Here is a 22956-nt window from a genome sequence, read left to right as displayed (position 1 = left end):
GGACAACTTTCCAACCTTCCATGTTCATAACATCTCAGAATTCTTGGGAGTCCGTTGTACACCTGGATGACCTGTTGTAAGAGAGTCATGACATTCGTGAAGAATCTCTCCTAATCTCAACACAATCCAGTACACGGACTCTATCATCCCAAAACAATAATCCGTCCCAAATTAAGTACTGACCGTGGATTAAGTACACGAACCCCCTAACTCTTGGTCTAAAATTGTGGAGCTCCCTGCCTAAACCTGTTGCCAATACTGATTGAAATGCACATCGAGCGGACATAGCCCTCTCAAGGAATCATACAAGTCAGCACTAATGTTGGTGAAACTCAAAAGATTCACCTCTCCAATCCGACTCAAAGCATTTGCAACCCGGTTCAAACTACCCTTCCTATACTGAATCTCCATATCAAAGTCCTGTATAAGCTCTGTCCGCCGTGCCTTCTTGTGTCTCTCAACTTCGGTCTAACACAAATGATTGACTCATGGTCGGTCGACACAACAAATTTGGATCTATACAAATGATGTCTCCAAATTTTCAATGCGTGTATCATCGCATACAACTCTTTTCTTGAGTATGCCACCTGACCATAGTAGTTAGGGGGTTTCTTGAAATAGGTTTCCTAAAAGTTTCAAACACGTTTCAAACGGGTTTCGTAAAATCAGCCCAAAGTTTCCTACAAGTTTCCTACCTACAAGTTTTTGCATGTATAAAATTTCAAATATATACTATATAAAATACTTAAAAATAACACTCAATGCATAGAATACATGGAAACATCAATTTAAAGCCTACATGTTAGTTGTAACAATTTACAAAGAGAGTGATATCTGTATCAAAATAGTCGCAATTTTCAAACGTTGGATTTGGGGCAAAAAATGCATGAAAGAAACACGGAAACGTTTCAGAAACAATAGCCTACATGTTAGCCTTAACAATTTACAAAGAGAGTAATGTCTTTATCAAAATAGTCACAATTTTTAGACGTTGGATTTGGGGCAAAAAAAACAAGTTTAAAAAATGCATGAAAGAAAAGTGTTTCCTACAAGGAAATGTTGGGAAAAAAACAAGTTAAAAAAAAAAGAGCATGAAAGAAACACGTTTCCTACAAGGAAACGTTTCAGAAACAATAGCCTACAAGTTAGCTGTAACAGTAACGTCTTTATCAACATAGAGGCAATTTTTAGACGTTGGATTTGGGGCAAAAAAAACAAGTTTAAGAATGACGTGTTTCCTACAAGGAAACGTTTCAGAAACGTTTCCAAGTTTCCTACCCTGAAGGAAACGCGTTTCCTGGCAACTATGCACCTGACCTAGCTATCATCAAGCTTCTTGCTTTCAAAAGCCACAAGTCAGTATCCTTGGAACAAGGCAGTCCCAATCACATAATCAGTGGCATCAGTCTCAACGACAAATTGTTGACCAGGATCTTGTAAGGCTAAAATACGTGCCTCTTTCACCTTAAGCTTGAGAGTCTGGAAAGCCTTGTCAAGCCTCTCATTCCAGGTAATAGGACTATTGGACTTGCGTCCTCATCGTGTGAGAAGGTTCGTGAAAGGAACAATGGGATTTGAATAATTCTTCATGGACTTTTTAAGAAAGACAGTGAATTCCAAGAATGCTCGAAGTTGCCTCAAGTGTCTGAGGAATTGGCCAATCCAATACCTTTTGAATCCGCTCAAGGTCAATGCTTATACCATATTGAGAAATTCGGTGACCTAGGTATGTGAGCTCCTTACAGAAGAACTCACACTTAGAAAGTTTAGTATACAATCGTTCCCGTCTTAGAATCCCTAAGACTACCCTGATATTCTCAACATGCTCCTCCAGGGTTCGACTATAAACTAAAATGTCATCTAAGAACGCTACAACGAATTTTCCAAAATAATCTCGTAAGAGATCATTTATCATCTGCTTAAACATAGAAGGTTGAACACAATGCTATCAATACACTTAAATACACTGCGATTTAATGGACAACAAGCACAATACAAGATGTAATTTGCTGAATTGACAAGAGACGCACAATGAGCCAGAACAGTCGGCCCCTCCCTCAAATAATGTATGTTGATCTTGGGAAAATCAAGTACATAGTGTCATGGGCATTTTTGACCAGATTTCTATACCAATGCATATGAATACAATATTGCAAACAATATGGTTGTCAGTGAAGATTTTCAACTCACATTACCCTCTCAAGTGCCCATGTTTCCTACCATTTTCTCTCTATTGTTCCACCCACACATGGTAGAAACAATCTTCAAGAGAGCACGTAGAACAAGAGAACACTACACAAGGTATGTGAACATGGAGTCTTACTCCTCCCTCTTGCTACTCGCTTCCATAATTGAGCATTAAAGCTTACCGATTGCAAGTAGAGTCGATGCCAGCGGAAGTCTTTGCGATGGAAGCGTCTGAAGTGTTGAAATCTTCAATTTGTCACGATCCTTTATGACAAAAGTCTTCAAGCAGATGCAAAGAACCTTGGGAAAGCTTCCCCTGTGGTTCAACTTGAGAAAAGAAGGTTGAAATCAGGGTTTTTAGCCAAAAGACCAGAAGTTATAGCAAATAACAAGATTGTTTTGTTGAATTTGAGCCAGTGTGTAGGAGAGTGATCATGGCCTGGAAACACTCTTGGAAGCTTGGAAAACACTCTAACAAGCTTGGATATGGTGTAGAAAGTGTAGAAAATACAGCCATAGAGCCTCTTGAAGGGGGCGCCAACTTCTAGAGAGAGGGGAGAAGAGAGATGATCTAATGGAACACCAATCCTCCAGGCATTTCCAGGCATGTACACACAGGCACAAGTCCCAACGGAAAGCCAAATCCGCAATATCACGAGTGGCATCAATCCCCACAGCCATGGACGCTAGTCCAATGCATACACATAATGAGAAAGTGCGGGTGGACTAGTTGGGTCGCCAAATGGTGACAACAAGAGCATTCGTGAGCCCAAAAGGTAATACTAGAAACTCGTAATGACCATATCATGTATGGAAACCTATCTTAAAGACATCCCCCTCGGATATACGTATCTGGTGATAACCAGTACGAAGGTCAATCTTTGTAAAATAGGTAGCACCCTGCAATCTATCTATCAAATCATCTGCTCTCATAAATTTTAGCATACTTGATGGCATCCTCAAGCGTCTTGCTATGGTTATTTCTCACCTAGAGTTTGTGATTGTGGTGGGCGAGACCGCTTGTGAACCGCCATGTCCATGGCAAGAGTCTAGTCTAGGCATAGACCATGGATAAAGAATCCACATAAAGTAGTAGCATCCATGTGCCCTGCACAAGATTGCAATTCCCTAAATCTCTGTAAATACGTGTCAAACAACATGTTGCGCATATCCAAGTCTGCAAAATCTGCCCAAGTAGTAGGTTTATCTCTCCACCAGGTAAGGACCTTTCCCTTTAGGAGAACCCTCACCATCATCTGAATCTTCCGGGCGTCCGGGAAAGGATGAAACTCGAAGTGCACATTCCACTAGTTGAGCTAGGAGTCTACAACCTCTTGTGTCAACTCCTTGCCCACAAAAATGTCCGCCGTGAAAAAGGCGTGATTGCAATCGGACTTGGAGTAGGGGCTGATCCAAGAGCTGCCCTTCGTAAGAGTGACACCTGATCCCTCAACTGCTGCATATCAGCCTGTAAATCGGCCCGTAGTTTGGCCATTTTCTCTTCAAAGTAAGACTTTTCAACCCCTTAAACCTCCTCCTCTTGCTCCACCTCAATAGGCTCTTCAACCCCTTCAACCTCCTCCTCTTGCTCCACCTCAATAGGCTCTCCACCGGGTTGAGGGTTATCCTCATGATGTGACATGTCGTCATTAAAGCGAAGTGCAGGCTCCATGGAGGATAAAAAGGTGCTCCATGGAGGGTAAAAAAGTGGTACTTACTGCACGAAAACTGTGTACCGATTTTGAACTTAACAAATTAAAGGGGAAATTTTCACCGCGAGAAAAGATGAGAAAGCACACAAAACTACCCACTTACTGATACTCCACGCAGGAGAGTTGTAAACCGTATTGTGAAGCCTCGCAATAGACCGTCTCCAAAGTTTTGTCATGTCCAGAGAATGGAAGATGAGTAAAAGACCCCCAATCCCACGGTTTTATTGTCGGAATGTACAGCAGGAATGAGACACAGTACTGAGAGCAGAAAAACACAGAAATGCAAGAGAGGAGAAGGCTGTATAAACTCTGCTATATGCACCTGAATTCGGTACAGAATGTGTGGGGGGGCAAGTGCCCTATATATATGGGCAAGGGGCAGCAGTCGGTCAGTAGAAACAGGCTGACAGTCCCTAAAATGGGCCCACGACTAGGTCTATCCTAGTTGGCCAGCACATGGCCTGGTCGGCCAGCCCACTTCCAGATATGATATGGTCGGCCAGGGAAAAAACAACCCCCCAAGACTACAGTAAAACTGGAAAAACTGAACATGACCAGGGAGTCCTCTCATGGGCGGGCACACCCACATCACAGGCCCTCACTTAGTATGGTACACAGAGGTGATGAATGCTAACACCCCCTCTTAGCTCATGGATGTGGAACCAATCTCAGTGAGCTGGAGTGCTGACGGAGCATTTGCTGAGGAAGAGGCTTCGCAAAAAGTCTGCCGCATTGTCCTCGGTCGAACAAAAGGCTAGCAAGATGTCACCATCCAAAATCTTCTCCCGAACAAATTGATATTGTATCTCTATATGCTTGGTGCAGTCATGGAAGTCCCGGTTCTGAGCAATAGCTATACAGCTCTGGTTGTCGCATTGGATGACCGTGGGCTCCTTTTGTTGAAACCCAATCTCGCCAAGTAACCTCCTTAGCCACACCACCTCGCAAGCAGCACCACAAGTAGCCCGATACTATGCCTCAGTGGAAGACAAGGCAACAGTTGTTGGTTGCTTCTTGCTGCTCCAAGAAATTGCTCATAAGCTAAGGGTAAAGCCGTATCCTGAAGTAGTTCTCCTTGTGTCTGGATCTCCTCTTGAATCAGAGTCACCCCAACCTTGAAGTCTGACTCGGTCCTTCGAACCCCCTCTAGTGTCATAAAAGAGTCCTAGATCCTTTGTACCCTGCAGAAACCCCAAGATCCGCAATCCTACGTCCCAATGAGTCTTCAAAGGTGTCTGCATAAATGAGCTCAACAGTCCCGACTCCCACTGGAAAACTCAAGGCCAGTCTGGTGTTCAACAACCAAATCAATGAACCGACAAGTTTTCGATAAGAGGCATCAACCTACTCACAAGGATCATGTACAGTAAGTTTGGTATTTTGGTCCATCGGAGATGAAATAGGCTTGCAGTTCTCCATCCCAATGGCCTTCAAGAACTCATGAACATACCGCTACTGAGAAACAAAGAACCCCCTCTGGGTCTAATACCAAAAAGAAATGGAGTAAGTCTAAATCCGTCATCTCAAACTCCTCTGACAAGGTAGCCTTCGTCACGGCTATGTGCTCCACACGACTGCCAGTGAGGACAAGATCATCCACATAAGAGGATAATCAATGTGACCATACCGCGTTCCCGAAAGAGATACAAGTTCGTATCTGCAACTGATCTCTGGAAACCGTGTTTCTGAAAGAAAGTACCAATCTTTTGGTTGCAAGCCCTGGGAGCCTGTTTCAGACCATGCAAGGCCTTCCGCAACCTGTAAACCATACCTTTTGAGCCCGGAACCTCAAGGCTTAGAGGTTGCTCAACACAGTTTTTCCATACGGCAACCATACAGCAAACGCATATGGGTATGGAAGTACAGAAAAAGTACGGTTTAGACCCCCAAGAAATTCCATATGTCGGATACCATACATCACCCTAAATATAAGGAAAAACATGCTACATATGACGTAAAAAATGGGTGAAACTTGAAACTACAAAGATTTTGGGAGTAGAAAAAAAATAAATGTAGAGCCATAATCCAAACTCCGGGCTTTATATTATTGTTTACATCATACATGTATGATCAATGATGTATCATGTAACATGTTACATAAGTAGGAAGTGTGGAGGGACAAACATGAGGAGGTCCAAGCCTCAAGAAACTAAATAAAACATGAGTAGAGGTGAGCAAAAACATGGATGATGGAGTGCTCATTGGCAACTGCTCAGTGGGCAAGCCACACAACCTGTAGACTGACTCCTGAGCACTGAGGAAAAACATAAGTAGGAAGTGGACAAAACATAAGTAGACTCTAGAGAGTGGAAGAATACTAAGTAACCCTAAGCCTCATCAAAATTCCCCTCATCCTTAGCATGATCAATGGGCTCCTCATCCTCATCTACAAACTCCTCCTCCTCCTCGTGATCAAACTCATAAGCCTTGGTAGCAACTGAGCATGATGTCCCAACATGGCTAGAGGATGGCTGGCCATCTGTAGAGGGTGGAGCAATAGAAAGAGGCTCCAAAGCCTCATCTGCCTCTGCGATAGCCTCTTTCAAATCTTGCAAGGCAATCAAGTGCTCCTCATCTTTTTCTTTGTTAAGCACATCCAATGTGATCTCCATTCTCTCAGAGCCTCTTTCTTTGATCTTGGAGATGAGTCTCAAATTTGTCTGTGTGAAAACAAGCCTCTCCGTATGAGAAGGAAGAAGCTTGTTTCTTCTCTTAGTATGAATGAGAGAAAATGTGCTCCAATTTCTTTCACATGGGGAGGGACATGTGCCTTGTGAAAGCACCCTAAGTGCAAGAGCTTGTAATTTGGGTGTGAAAGCCCCAAATGTCTCCCACCATTTCACACCCTCTTACGTTCTTTTCTCATCTTTTGCAATGGGACGAGCAAATGTGCCGCTTTCTCGCTTATACTTGTCCAGCTCATCGATGAGATCTCCTTGCAAGGCCAAATCACCCTGTGTGTATTTTTCCAACAATGTCATCCATCCATCATGCACCTCTAAGTCACTATCTTGCTCTTTTCCTTTCCATATAGGGTGCAAGATATAGCTCACAGCATGCAATGGTGTGTGCATCATTCCCCATCTACCAATGCATAGATCTTCGATCTCTTTCATCTTATTGGCCTCAATGCCCTACATGTTTTGCACTTGCTCTACCATACGATCTGTGAGCTCATACATGAGACCCATGGTGGCTCGCTCCTTGTCAGCCAAGCGGAGAATCTTCAAAATGGGAGTGCATATCTTGACAATGGTTCTTGCCTCTTGCCAAAAAGATGCATAGAACACAATGTCTGACACCTCAATTGGCTGAGGGGTCTTTGATGCCTTCATTTTTACAAATTTATCATCAATCATCAGCTTGTGCACACCCTGCATACATCTCTCATCCAAGAGAGTAACCAACATAATAAAAAAGTATGCAAACCGAGTTGCAGAAGGCTTCAGCAAGTCCTTCTTGTTGAGTTTTCTAAACAATGCCAGCACTGTGGACTTCCTTGTGACAAATGTGATAACTTGAGTTGCTTGGTTTAGGACTTTCGCAACCCAATAAATTTTGCCAATGTCCTCAAACAAGAAGTCCAAGCAATGGCATCCACATCTAGTGTAGAAAATGGTCGGCTACTCGTGTTCAACCAATTGCCGAGCCTGAGTGCAATTCGATGCGTGATCCATGCATACCTACACAACATTTGTTGGGCCAACCTCAATGATAATCTGCTTTAAATGTTGGAAAATAAACTCCCCAGATGTCCACAGATTTCAAGAATACAGTGCCATGAATGGAGCATGCAAAAAAATTTATGATAGGCCTACGCCTAGTGTCTGACCATCCATCAGAAACAATGGTGCATCCATATTCTCGCGCACACCCATGATCTCATGATCAATGAAATTTGACCTCATCCACTAACTCAGTGGTGAGCAAGCAATGGTAAGATGGAGACACATAAGAAGGACCGGCATGTCCAATTGTCTTCACCATCTCCAAAAAATAAGGACTTCTCACTTTCCAATAGGGAATGTCCTTTGTATAAAAGAATCTGCGCACCGCAATGGTTGCTTGCTTTCGTGCTTGTACATTCCATGCATTTGCCAAATCCCCCTTCCCTTTAGACATCTCTCTCTTCTTACATGATGACCCAACATTTGCACTATTGCAGACTTGTGTACTTCCCTGTGTGCCCATTGATGCGGACCCTGCACCCTCAGATACATCTCCACCCAAATCATCCACCAAAGCATCCACAAAAGCCTCTCGTCCACGAACACTGCTACAACTATCTGCATGCAACCTCTTGCAAACATCTGCATGCAACCTCTTGCAAACATCTTTAACCTCTTCCGAAAAGGGCGATTTAGACAGAACTTTGTTAGAGGTTGAAGAGGCCGACATTGGACAGAAAATTGAACATTCAACAAACTTCAGTGACAGTCTTGACTCTTGAAGTATGTACTATGATAGTATGAAGAGGGCTCAGAGCCTATGACACTCGGTTGGAACAATTATAACTTACAAGCACAGTTTGTTAGTCATTGAGGTTCGACATACAGAAGGCCAAAGTCATTCTAGTCAAGAACAAAAAAGGAACCATTTCCCAGTGCCCAGTGCCCACTATATTTTGCCTACCTAAGGAGGTAGTGGGCGCATTCAAGAATCAAGACTAAGTACCTAAAGGCTAAGATTCTTGACTCTCACGAGAGGGGGAAGAAGGGGCCGCAGGGCCCAAGCAAAAAATGCAGGGAGCGCAGGCTGGCTGCTGTAAAGGGGGGTGTAGGCAGAAAGCTTAACGGGGGCGCAGGCAGAAAAAGGCAGTGGCCCGTTGGCACGTTGCACATTGCATAGTAGTAAGTACATAGGGCATCCGGCCTAGTACATAGTAATAAGTATACTGTATACACTGTGGCTGAAATTAGGGTTTTTTGTAAATTAGGGTTTTCACCAAGTATTCGGACTCCAAAATTGGGGCTTTTGGGTGCAAAAGGTGCCCAAAGTAGAGGGCTATAGATGTACAATGGTTGCCCCAAAATTAGGGTTTTTAACAAAATTAGGGTTTACAAAAAATTTGGAGGTGATAGAATACTTTTTTTTTTTTTTCCGGGAGAGAGATCCTACTAATAGTTAACATTACAACTCGCTCAACGTCCCAGCTACGCTGGTGTCGTGAGCTACAAGATCATCTACGCGGCCCTCTGAAGAGGGCGACGAGCACACTCGACCACAGAGAGCGGAGGGGCTACACTGGAGTCCTCCTGGGAAAGGCGGCCAGAACACGATCGACGCCGAAAGGGAAGCTTATGGAGAGCGCGGATGAGAGGTGCCGCCGAGGGGTCCAAGCAGGGTTTGAACCCAAGACCTTTCGGTCCTAGGCGAGGTGATAGAATACTTAGGAGGCTCCATATTCATAAATAGAAGAGGAATTTTGCAAATTGGTGATCATATGGAGACTATATAAGTAGAAGACAAGATTTCTCAAGCTTTCATGGCTATGGGAATCATGAAAAAGAAGAAAATCAGCTTTTCCATAAGTATGTGTGTGCAAAAGTAAAAAGAGAAGCTCCCAAATGGTTGGCGTCTACTTCTAGAGAGAGGAGAGAGAGGGAAGTTAAGCTTTGCCAACATGTAGAGGATGAGTGAAGGGTGCCTATTGGGCCACCCATCCAAACCATCTCTCCTCTTGACATGTGGGAGGCCACCCAAAGCTCATAACATACTGAAAAGGGCGCTTGAATATGTGCTTGGCCGACTGGGAGTGGAAATTGGTCCAACCACTTTATGAATTGTCCTCCCTAACTTTAATGAAGTGTGGGCACCCAAACTCACTTATAACTTGGGCGGACACACTTATTAAAGTGTGGACATGGAAAAACAGAAAAATGAGCAACATAGAGTAAAGTAGTATACTTACCACCTGTCTACATCCCACAAGCGAGGTCAGAAGACAGTGTCACTCGCACGGTTCACAAGAGGGCATCCCCAACTCATGAACTTCACACACAATTCATGCATGCAACAAAACAGTTCATGCGAAAACAGGTTTAAAACCTTACACGCATAGATGCAATGCAAGAATGTACCATGGAACAGTTTCCCATTTCATTTAGCTAGTAACCCATGGTACCATATTCTAGATATGGGTGCGGATCAATATTCCCAGCCTCCATAAGCAGCCTACTGGCTCTTGGTGTTGACAACAAGTCCTCGACCATGCCAATCCATCTTATGGAACTCGTCCATAAGCCTGAAGCGCAGAGAATGCCCAAATGGTGATAGTTGAGAGTTTGTAAATCCCATTCTTCACTCCGTCTTCCCAAACAACCTACCTTGTTGCTTTGTCCCAGGATAGCAACTGAATGCTTATCAAACTCCATCCGCATGCCAGTCTTGCAAACCTCATGCACTGACGAAAGATGAAAGCCAAGAGATGGGACATAAAAGAACCGGGGAGGAATGCTTCGCCTCTCTGCCATCGAGAACGATCTCTAACCTACCCTCACTATGAATCTTCAATCGGGATAATGGATTTGTCACCAATAAAGATGTGATCTGTTTGCCTCCGAAAATCTTGTAACAACTCTTGGGAAAGAGTCATGTGCCTGGAAGCACCACTGTCCAGAATCCACTCCTAAGTATCTCCAACAGTGAGACCAACCGTCTCCCTGCTCGAAGAAGATGAAGCTGTGGTGTCCATAATCTCTAAGTGCACAAAAGGTGGAGTCTTCGTGGCTGTAACTAAAGAATCTCCACCTTTCTCGGTGCTCCGTTGAGGATATTTCCTCCGGTAGTGACCCTTCTGGCCACAATGGTTATAGGTCCGCTCGGCCTTCAAAGCATCATGATTTGAGTCAGGCTTCTTCTTAGAAGACTTGAATTGTGAAGACTTCCCTTTGTCCTTCTTGTTGTTTTTGTTGCGGCCTTTCAACCGTTGGCCAGTCAAAGCCTCAGAACCTCCGTCCTATGGAGGGTTCAGAAACCGCTCCTCGTGGTCCAATATCGTCGGCATAAGCTCCTCCCAAGTAATAGTGCTAAGCCTCCTGTTGGTGATTAAAGAAGAGTAGAAAGCTGAGTACTGAGAGGACAAATGAGACAACATGGTGATGGCCATGTCCTCTGATGACATCTCCTTCCCAACTTGAAGAGCCTCCTGTTGAAGAGCATGGAGTTTGTTGATGTGCTTCTGTTGTCACCAACCTAGACATTTTCAGTATGAAAGGGGTTTGGTGGAACTCTAGGACGTCCAAATATTCGGAAAGAACAAGCTTTGGGAATAAGGGATTATCCAGGAATAGAAAGGATCACACTCCTAAAATGAGTTGCTATTTTTGGCCTGACTCCGATGGAAATTCTGTTCGTGTCATTACGTCTGGAATTGAGCAGATACCATGAGTTGTCAAAGTACCTATGACAAATGGGCTACCAGTTGGGATATTTTTAGAGATAAAGATTATGGGAGAACCCATCTCTTAGATTGGGACATGTGGCAAGAAAGTGGATCAAAGTGAGACAAGTGGCCTCACACTTGTCATTATAGCCTTCTCTTGTCATTTTAGCTCATGGGAGGCCCAAATCTATAAATTGGAGTCCTCTCTCTTCATTTGTAGGAGGCTCTCTTGCTGCACACTAGCCTCTACCACCATTACAAGCTGCTCTAATGATGGCTACTCTCTCTCTCTCTTTTGAAGGCTGCCCATGAAGAATACCGACTGGTTGGGACTGTTTTGGAGGCTTCCATCGCGACAAAATATTGAAGGGAAGGGTATTTAATCATTTTATTTTGATTTCTAGCAACTGTACTTGTTGTACCAACCCTTGTACTTGTTGTACCAACCATTGTACTGGATGTACCACCCCTTGTACTTGCTGTACCAGCCATTGTATATGTTGTACCGGTTGAGTAGAGGACTATACCTACTATTTCAGATTCTGTACCTGTTGTACCAGCCATTGAACATGTTGTACCGGCTGAGTGGAGGACTGTAGCTGCTGTTACAGATTCTGTAGCTGTTGTACCAGCTCTATTGGTGCTGCCCTGACTTGTTTTGGTTGTCCATGGTGCTGCTTGACTTGTTCATGGTGATGTATATGGTATATTATTTGCTTCAGCTGATTTTTTCACATATGGCATCTTGAAGACCCATAGTGATGGGGGAGATAAGTATCCTCACGGGAAGAGGTGGTTTACACACATTCATGGTATTTAGGGGCTTCTTTTGATGATAGCCCGTGTGTTTGGTCCAATGATGGTTGTATATGGATAATCCGGCATCTCCCGTGGGGAGAGTAAGGCCCTCAAAGCTTGTACATGATATTATTCTCCTTGGGTAATCAAATACTCCAAGGGGGGGGGTCGGCCCATTCCGGCCTCTGTGGTCACATGTGCAAGCTCCAGTTTCAGCGTTTGTGGATGTTTTATCCATCTTTTATGTTTGATGCAAAGTGATGATGGATATGTGTTAAGGCTGTGGCCATGTTTAAATGTTTTAATATGCAATGATGGTATCAACAAACGTGTCAAAGGCCCTAGTCCCCTGGGCACTGCGAGTCTCATCCGCATCGTCGAAGACTTTGCAGGATTCATCACTCGCATCTGCAATTCCAAGGAAACTCTTTCATGGGTGATAACCCGATCATACAGAGAGGCCAAGTGTTACCAAATCCCTCGAGCCAGTGTTATGTGTTTGATATGATTGATCACTAAGATGATAGAGCGCACACGGGCATTGACACGATCCCACAACTGCGGTTTGACTCATAGTGAAGAGTTCTCCTCCACCGGATCTGGCCTTGAAACTCCAACCGTGACGAAGTCAGCCAAACAATAACAGACTCCATCATCACCTTCCAAATGCCATAGTTGTTCCCATCCAACTGTCGGTCCACCAGGAACAACGGGAGGGTGGGGATCTTCACAGGTTTCTCCGCCATCTCGAGCAAATCTGCCATCTCAGGGGTTCACGTGGTCTTGTGAAGGGAGGGTGGGTGGGAAAAAATTTTGAGGAAAAGGTTGCACTTTTTTTTTTTTTTTTTTTGGGGGGGGGGGGGAAAACGATCCTTCTATTAGTTAATGAGAAAACACCATAAGGCTACAAAGCTCACCTCACAAGGAGGGATAATAAACATAGTGAACACCGGAGCTCCACCCCTCCTCGCCCCTCGCGATGAGGAAAGGGCCAGGCTGCCAAGTGCGGAGGAACGCCTTGCGGCGACCTCTCATGCGATCCGAGTCGCCCTGAAGTCTCCCCCACCAGTGTCCTCTCAAGGTGTGAATGATGTCCACCCAGAGGGCCTGTATGACCTCCGCCGGTGGAGTCGCCTGGCGTTCTATGGCCTCCCTGCATCGGGCTCTCCATATGTGCCAAGCTGTCATGTTGCTAATCATCTCCCATCTGTGCCCGTCCCCCTCCTGGGAGACTGCCGAAGAGAAGTCTGGCGTCGGAACCACCGCCATCGCCCTGTCAGAGACCTGGATGGTCACACTGCCAGGGACGTCCTCGTATCCAAGGGCCGGGCCGCTGTCCGTGGCCCAAGCCACCGCACACCACGTCGCCATCATCTCACCTGGCGAGCCTACAAAAACCATCCTGAGAGCGCGCTGCCAGACCTGCTGTGCCTGTGGGCAATCCCTTAAGCAGTGCCGCTGCGACTCCTGTGCATGGCCGCACCGAGGGCAGGACGCTGGGTGTCTGCCAAAAGCTAGCCAAGCCCCCACAGCCAGTCCTCTATGCGCAGTAAGCCAGAGAAAAAGCATCACCTTCCAGGGCCGGAAGCTGGCCCAAAGGCGCTGCCAGAAGTCCCTAAGGAAGGCAGGGGAGAGCCCCTGTCGCCGCCAATGCTCGGCCGCCGCCGGGGTGCCCGCTATCCTGTGCCTCTGGATCCGCCGCCCCAGCCTCGCTGTGTACTGAAAAAAGGGGGTGCCTGGGCTGGTAGGGGCCGAGTAGGGATCACGCCAAAGCCACTCGCTTGGATCCCACTGGAGGCGAATAAGAGGCCTGCTGTCCCAAGCCCATAATCTCCAAGAATAGTCCTCCCCTATCGAGGCCGGCGAGGGGTCTACATGCCACTGTCTCTGATGAAAGCCGACCACCCGCACCCTCTGAAAGATACAACCCTGGAAATCATCCAAATCTAGTCGGGTCCTCTGAAGCTGGCCTCCCTCTCCCACCTCGAAGGTGAGTGGGGCGACTCTCTCTGCTGAGCCGCAGACCGCTAGAAGGATCTCATGCCGAGTAAAGACGCCCATCCACTGTGGAGGTGGAGGGTCCTGTACTGGAGTCCGCCACTCTCGGGGGATGGCCGCCTCAATGTCCTGCCTCATCAACTCTCTGCCCCTCATCCCGATGAGTCTCCTCTCCTGAACCTCTAGAGGCAGCTACTGAAAACATATCCAATCGTCTAGGGACTGGGCTGGGCCAGAGCTCAACGGGCCCCACGACACGTGAGATCGCGATCCAACCATATGACCACTGGGAAGTCGGATCAAGGGGTTCCAGATCAATGGCTGCCTCAGGCGCTCCTCATCGGTGCCCGGGGGAGTCTGGAAGAGTGACGGCCTCAGATGCTCCTAGGCCCTCAGAAGGCTAGCTGCAAAACGCTCCTCGAAGCCAAGGCCCACTCCTCTGGATCGCTGCTCTGTAAAGATCCACCTGATGCTGGGGGTCCAGGGGCCGCTAAGAGAAGGAGTGCGGCTGAGAATCCTGGAAACAAGAAACTCCTTCCACGGCTCGGCGCCTGGTAGGAGGCCACGAACCACCAACTTGCCAAGCAAAGCTCGGCTCTGACAAATAGGATCAACTATGCCCAGGCTGCCTCTCTCCCTCGGCTGGGTGATCACAGCCCATGCCACCTTGGCCCTGGCGGGCCGCCCGTCGCCACCGGACCAAAGAAAGTTCCTGATGAGCCTCTGCACCTGGCCAATGCACGCCCGAGAGAAGGCCCAGCAAGAAGTGATGTACCACATGGTAGCAAGCAGAACCTGGTTGGCCACAACCACTCGGCCAGCCAGAGATAAACGAGCGGTACTCCAATACAGAAGCTTCTTCCGAATGCTCAGAAGAAGGGGGGCTATCTGCTGCTCCGGAGATATGTCAATGTCCACATAGCATCCCAAATAGCGCACTGTAGTGCCGGGGGGCAGCCACTGAAACCCATCAACTGGCCTCCAAGTCGGGGGGGGGGGGGGGGGGGCAGAACTGACCCACAACCCACACGACTTGTGCCAGTTGATCAAAGCGCCCGAAGCTCTGCAAAACCTGTCCATGGCTGAGGCGAAGCGGCGGAGGTTCTCCTCCCCTCCCTGAAGATAGACAGCAGTGTCATCCGCAAACTTCGAGTCTAGGAGCTCCTCCGAGGTGCGGATGGGGAGCTGGAGGCCCCGCAAACCTGTATCTTGTGCCGTCAAGAAAGTGCTCATGGCCTCCGCCACAAAAAGGAAAAGAAAGGGCGCCAAGGGGCACCCCTGCCGCACCGAGCGCGAGAGCTGGAACCTAAACATTTTCAGTATGGAGTTTGTTGAAGAGCATGGAGTTTGTTGATGTGCTTCTGTTGTCACCAACCTAGACATTTTCAGTATGAATTGGTGGAACTCTAGGACGTCCAAATATTCGGAAAGAACAAGCTTTGGGAATAAGGGATTATCCAGGAATAGAAAGGATCACACTCCTAAAATGAGTTGCTATTTTTGGCCTGACTCCGATGGAAATTCTGTTCGTGTCATTACGTCTGGAATTGAGCAGATACCATGAGTTGTCAAAGTACCTATGACAAATGGGCTACCAGTTGGGATATTTTTAGAGATAAAGATTATGGGAGAACCCATCTCTTAGATTGGGACATGTGGCAAGAAAGTGGATCAAAGTGAGACAAGTGGCCTCACACTTGTCATTATAGCCTTCTCTTGTCATTTTAGCTCATGGGAGGCCCAAATCTATAAATTGGAGTCCTCTCTCTTCATTTGTAGGAGGCTCTCTTGCTGCACACTAGCCTCTACCACCATTACAAGCTGCTCTAATAATGGCTACTCTCTCTCTCTCTTTTGAAGGCTGCCCATGAAGAATACCGACTGGTTGGGACTGTTTTGGAGGCTTCCATCGCGACAAAATATTGAAGGGAAGGGTATTTAATCATTTTATTTTGATTTCTAGCAATTGTACTTGTTGTACCAACCCTTGTACTTGTTGTACCAACCATTGTATTGGATGTACCACCCCTTGTACTTGCTGTACCAGCCATTGTATATGTTGTACCGGTTGAGTAGAGGACTATACCTACTATTTCAGATTCTGTACCTGTTGTACCAGCCATTGAACATGTTGTACCGGCTGAGTGGAGGACTGTAGCTGCTGTTACAGATTCTGTAGCTGTTGTACCAGCTCTATTGGTGCTGCCCTGACTTGTTTTGGTTGTCCATGGTGCTGCTTGACTTGTTCATGGTGATGTATATGGTATATTATTTGCTTCAGCTGATTTTTTCACATATGGCATCTTGAAGACCCATAGTGATGGGGGAGATAAGTATCCTCACGGGAAGAGGTGGTTTACACACATTCATGGTATTTAGGGGCTTCTTTTGATGATAGCCCGTGTGTTTGGTCCAATGATGGTTGTATATGGATAATCCGGCATCTCCCGTGGGGAGAGTAAGGCCCTCAAAGCTTGTACATGATATTATTCTCCTTGGGTAATCAAATACTCCAAGGGGGGGGGTCGGCCCATTCCGGCCTCTGTGGTCACATGTGCAAGCTCCAGTTTCAGCGTTTGTGGATGTTTTATCCATCTTTTATGTTTGATGCAAAGTGATGATGGATATGTGTTAAGGCTGTGGCCATGTTTAAATGTTTTAATATGCAATGATGGTATCAACAAGCGTGTCAAAGGCCCTAGTCCCCTGGGCACTGCGAGTCTCATCCGCATCGTCGAAGACTTTGCAGGATTCATCACTCGCATCTGCAATTCCAAGGAAACTCTTTCATGGGTGATAACCCGATCATACAGAGAGGCCAAGTGTTACCAAATCCCTCGAGCCAGTGTTATGTGTTTGATATGATTGATCACTAAGATGATAGAGCGCACACGGGCATTGACACGATCCTACAACTGCGGTTTGACTCATAGTGAAGAGTTCTCCTCCACTGGATCTGGCCTTGAAACTCCAACCGTGACGAAGTCAGCCAAACAATAACAGACTCCATCATCACCTTCCAAATGCCATAGTTGTTCCCATCCAACTGTCGGTCCACCAGGAACAACGGGAGGGTGGGGATCTTCACAGGTTTCTCCGCCATCTTGAGCAAATCTGCCATCTCAGGGGTTCACGTGGTCTTGTGAAGGGAGGGTGGGTGGGAAAAAAATTTGAGGAAGAGGTTGCACTTTCTTGCAAGGTGGCTGTCCAGCAATGACGCCCGCCTTCTACCCACTTCTCCACGTCTCGTACGGCCCAAACACGCTCCAATCAGCACCACCGCAAGCTCTCACCATCTCCAAACCTTGAAGCCGCCTGGGGCTTTGATACCATGTCGGAATGTGCAGCGGAAATGAGACAAAGTATTGAGAGCAGAAAACACAGAAATGCAAGAGAGGAGAAGGCTGTATAAACTCTGCTATATACACCTGAATCCGGTACAGAATGTGTGGGGGGGCAAGTGCCCTATATAAATGGGCAAGGGGCAGCAGTCAGCCAGTAGAAACAGGCTGACAGCCCCTAAAATGGGCCCGCGACTAGGTCTATCCTAGTCGGCCAGCCCACGACCAGATATGACCTGGTCAGCCAGCACCAAAAGTGGGCCCCTCCTGACCAGCCAACTCCTACAGGTTGGCCAGGGGAAAAAAAGCCCCCCCACGACTACAGTAAAACTGGAAAAAATGGGAAAAAACTGAACATGACCAGGGAGTCCTCTCATGGGCGGGCACACCCACATCACAGGCCTTCACTCAGTATGGTACAGACAGGAGATGAATTCTAACATTTATAAGTAGAAAAAACACTCATGTGCTTCCCTACTATAAAAAGGAGGGTGCCTTAAATAAAATAACATGGTTTATTCATGCTATGCACGGTGTATTGATTCGTTGAGCCTTGGCACTTGTATTGTTTCTATCATACTGAGTTGAAGTCATTTTTCATGTAAGAAAAATAAGAATAAAGCGAATTGATATTGAAGTTGTCCCCATGCTTTGAAAAGTTGCTTTTTTTTTTGGGTACATGTCCTGACTTGCTTTTCCTCCAAAAGAGGGCAAGGGGTAAAGATAAGATCTTTGTTGTTGCACTTTGAGCATTGAAGGTAATCCCGCATTTACTTGGCCAAGAGATGAGAAGTAGCATCCCTTGACTTCTTTTCGTTGCCATGCTCTTTATTGCTGTTGACTGGCTCCTTGTTGTCTGGCTGTCTGAGCTGTTTTTCTTCTTTGACTAGAAAATTCCCTTATGTTGGCTTTCTTCTGAAGATCGGCTTGCATGTCTTTGGCTTCAACAGCCAAATTCTCAAGTGTGGCGTTGCCTCTATGGGGGTTCGAGGAAGCTTTCATTGTTTCAAAGTGGCAGATAAAAGCAAGGACTTTGTCAGTATCCTGTTTGCCATCAAAAGTTATTGAACTTGATTGACTGGTCTCCAACAGCGAACTCTTTTCAATCTTGGCATCTTGACTTCATCTTTATGCCTTGAATGATCTGAAAAGCCACGATGATGTCGGGAAGGTTTGAATGATTGAGGTGCTTTGTTGGTGAGTAGGCTTGCCTCATCGGGGATTGGGTTTGGCCAAAGTTGTTACTCTGTGCATAATTGTCAATAGGGGTAGTTCGATTAAGATTCCATGAACCAGGTCTTCGTCTCTTGGTAAGTGGTTCCAGCATAACTCTTGCAAGCTTGTGGTGGCTAGCTTGCTTACGTGGTGAGCTGGCAATGCACCCCTAAACACAAGGCCCTTTGACCATTTAACTTCTCCAGCCCTAGAAGTATTTCATTCATGAAAGTCTTTATTTCTTAAACTACTTTGGCTATTTATTAAACAAGAAAATGTCAGTGTTAACAAAATAAGTAATTTACAGTATCAATACATATGCTTTGTTTATTATAGACCTATTAGGCCAAGTTGTATCATCGTAGGTGTTACACATGGGTATTGTCTCAAGTAGAAAGTCACTTTGGACAACACAGTCTTTGATGCAAGTCCTCGTTGTAAATTGACCATTTGCTAAGGTGTGTTGTATGCAGATCATCCATCTCGAGACGAAGAGAGTATGGACATTGACGAGGAGCTCGTTGCAGAAGCAGAAAAAGTTTGGGCACAACGGGTATGGACCATAGAACATGTCCTGTTTCCTGCATTGAAACTGTTCTTGAAGCCTCCAAAGCATATGGCCACTGATGGAACAGCTATCCAAGTGAGTAGAAAAACTCCCTAATTGTACTTGGGTTCAAATGTTTGACTATTTGAGTATATAATAGTACATAAGAGTTAAGCTGATGTGTATTTTTAGGGTTATCTTAGTTTGGTGATAACAGCTTCATACGTACTGTTTTGGCAGGTGGCTTGTCTCGAGAATCTTTATAAAATATTCGAAAGATGCTGAGTCTCAAAATTTAAAATTCTCCTTTCCAAGAGAGGGATAAGGGTCACAGTCTATGACCATTACAAATCAAAGCTGCTTTCATGGTGGGAGAGCAAGAGGCAATGAGTGGCAAGGGTCGATCCATGCACACAATCAGTAGCAACTGGCAACTGAGGCTGGACCAAAACATCCATGCCTGTACACTATATGTAAGTACTCATGATGGTGTGGCCTGCATTTGATGACATGAAAGGGTTGAATCGGTGTACATGATCTTAGCCTTGGGTGATTGGAAGAGCACTTCCCAAGATTGAGGTGGTGGAGAAACCAAGGTGGAGTCTATGTGCCATCTTAGAAAGCCGTGGGACTGAGTAGAGCAGGTTATGTTAAGTCAACCTCTCAGAACCAGTCACTGCCATTAGAACAGCATATATTCACATTTGAGAGTTTTAAGGTAAATTATCGAGAGCAAGCATGGAGTATAGATGTGAAATTTTGAAGTATCAATGATTAGCAAAGAGAGATTGCGGTTTTTGGTGCAAGTGCTTTTCTATGTGCTAATGCCATGGCTGTAAAGATAGATCACAACGGGTACAAGCCTGGCTAGAAGGATGAGAATAAAAAATAATGTATGCTCATCCCCAAGGAATAGTGGCAAAGAAGTATGTATAATGGCAAGAGGAACCTAGTTGTATTATGACCATGCAGCACGGGAGCTGGTGACCCTTTTCAGCAGATTGATTTGTAACTGCTTAGATGCCCTAATGCCGAAATTATCAAATGGCAAGCCATTGGCATCTCAACCAAATCACCCTAGGAAAGCATTCATGAATGTGGATTAATGTGAACAATCATTTAACACTTTACTAAGTGATGACTTCAGTAAAGTTTGACATATAATGAAGTTGCACATTCTACGGCTAGAGAGAGCTTTTATTCACGTACCATAGCTTCATAGGGGTTCAAGGTCTTTGTGCTTTTCCTGTAAGTTGAGGATTTCTAGAGAGTTTTATGGACTCGAAAAGGATCACCAATCAATTGTATTCACATTTTAACACAAAGTGCTCTCAGGGATTATCTTATTGATTTCAAAAAGTGAATGGACACTAGTGCAAACAGCCTCGGGTGGGAAGAAAAAATTTAATCTCAAGAGTTTAATTGCATGGATACATAGGGAGGTGGTGGTGGTGCTGAATTTGAGGATAAAATATCAAGCACTTCCTTCTCATTCAGAAAAGGTAGTGCAGGTGTACGCTAGCGGGGTCCTTCCAAAACCCTTTTTCCAGTGGTCTTGGGAAATGGGGATGAGGGACTTGAGAAAAACTTCCAAGGTCCCTTGCACACTTTTGTGCACAATGGAACACAGAAGTATGCACTTACGGGCATAGCACAAACTACAATTCGTAGTGCATGATTTATTATTGATGTTTACATAAGTTAGGAGGGGATTTAATTGATGTTTATTAATGACCTACATGTGATTAGGAATTGGATAATTTTAGTGAAAAGATGATCTCTAAGCTAAGCTCTATAAATTGAAGAGGGCTGGCCGCCAACTGTTACTTCTTTTTACTTGTTTTAGTGCTGGCCGAACTGTTCATGAGATGTTTCACTGTCCATGAGATGTTTCAGTTTTGTTCCCCCTTTGTTTTCTGAAGGTTTCTTCAGGTCACTGTGTCTCCCCATGGACCTTCCACATGGGACCTTGTAACATCATTTTCTTTTAATATATTCCGCTGTTCCAACTAAAAAAAAAAAATAAGATATAAAATATTAATTACGAAAAGTACGTCACTTGATTTTTAAAGAAAGATTGACCTTGTCCTTCATAATAAGGTTTCCTACTTGGACTCTTTAAGAAAAAATTGGGTTGTATGTACTATGGGCTGTTTTGGATGGGCTTGAAAATTGTGCCACGATTATAGGTTGCATGTGAACTTATGGTAAGATTGACTTTGGTGGCAAATATTACATCATGATCTCATAGAGCTCTCGGGAATGATTTCAGTCTACAGGGGCTATTTATAGTCGAATAAACCCTTGTATCTTGGCAAAATATGAGCATTGCTTATAGTCATACCTAGTTTCATCCAAAGTTTGACCTTTTTTGGGTACGAGGTTGGGCAATGTCACTTCCACGTCTTTTACCATTTTCAAAATTCACACACTTTCTTGAAAATAATGATTGAGTAGCTGCTACAAAAGAGTTATTCTTACATTGATTGTAGTTTTGGATAGAAAGAAAGCTATGCCTAGATTAAAGGTCACATATGACTATGGTAGTATGGACTTTCTCAATGTGATGATCGAGGAGGGCTCATAGGGTCAGTGCGCTCTATAGGGGTCATTTAAAGAGATTGAGGTGATCCCTTGTATCTTGGCTGCATCTCGAGCTTCAATTATTGTCATCACAAAGTTTAATCCAAAGATTGACTTTCTTTGGGTCTAGATTATGTGTTGATTTCAATTGCATTTGCAATTGTTTTTTCACCACTTTTAAAAACACTATTAAGTAGTTGCTGCAATGAACTTGTCACGTGTTGATAAAGTGAGCATACTTGCATGCCCTTGATGGTACAACTCCCTTGCATTCTCCATTATATCTAATGTAGGAAATCATTGTAGTAGAACTTGTATGGAAGTATGCCTACAAAACGCGACCCACAATATTCAATGGGTGTTGTTAATTGTTTCGTTGGTTAACCATTGTGAAGGTCTATCTCTTCTTGTCTCTATCTAGGAATTGAGAGCTTTCCCTTTACTCCTTTGGTAAGGAGCATTCTAGTGTGATGATGGAGTGAGGACACTATGGGTGAACTAGCACACTCGCATGGGAAGTTGCATTTACGACGTTAAGGAAAAACCCAATGACGGATGCTTCGGCAAGGCTAAGGTAAGCTCATGACTCGAACATATTTGGCGATGCTGCAGGGGCCTAGCCTAGGGTTTCGCTTCGTTTTTTCCATTCCAAGCTATTGGAATCACCCAATATTTTTCGGTGTTGATGAGATCACGCTTCGAAAAACATACAGTTTTGGAGCATTGGATGTATTTGTTTTTTGTTTGATTTAGATTTGAAGTTTATTTTGCGTTAGGGCAAATCTATGTTCATCTATTGATAGGACAAAACCTTGATTTTTTGGTGATTTGTATGAAATTGAAGCCTTAGAGGGCTTCAATTGAAGCCTTAGAGGGCTTCAATTGAAGCCTTAGAGGGCTTAGATTTCATTGCTTTAATCCAAGAATTAGCTTAGGAATTTGATAAGGAGTGGAATCAGTACTAAACTATGAAAAATATTTAATTTAGGTGTAGCACAATCATTAATTAAGATTAGGAATACTAACCACATATCAATTCCCAAAAAACGCAAAAACCATAAAAAGACCAAACCAACTCTCGGGTAGGAGGTGTGAGTCCACAATCTTGTACGAAAAGATGTGAATCTGGATATGTGAGGTTATAGACGTGAACCGTGAGTCTGAATGTGTCGTGAGCCTAGACATATGAGC

The 22956-nt window shown here is 44.9% G+C and overlaps 1 protein-coding gene and 1 pseudogene across 1 annotated transcript in view; one reads left to right on the top strand and one right to left on the bottom strand.

The window, feature by feature from the left end:
• Positions 1-20358, top strand: part of MLH1 (MUTL-homolog 1) — a 108387-nt gene extending 88029 nt beyond the window's left edge. The window contains exons 15-16 of the mRNA XM_086815991.1: positions 19109-19278; positions 19423-20358. Coding sequence (XP_086672117.1) covers positions 19109-19278; positions 19423-19467 — 215 coding nt within the window. The 3' untranslated portion in view covers positions 19468-20358. The remainder of the gene's footprint in view (positions 1-19108; positions 19279-19422) is intronic.
• LOC147627353 (uncharacterized) lies at positions 6227-7591 on the bottom strand (annotated as a pseudogene).
• Positions 20359-22956: the final 2598 nt, after the last annotated feature.

This window comes from Cibotium barometz, chromosome 21 (assembly GCF_041138505.1).
Source record: "Cibotium barometz isolate CiBa-2024 chromosome 21, ASM4113850v1, whole genome shotgun sequence".
NCBI lineage: Eukaryota > Viridiplantae > Streptophyta > Polypodiopsida > Cyatheales > Cibotiaceae > Cibotium > Cibotium barometz.
The sequence above is the reverse complement of the archived record's forward strand: the minus strand, read 5'-3'. Positions and strand labels throughout refer to the sequence as shown.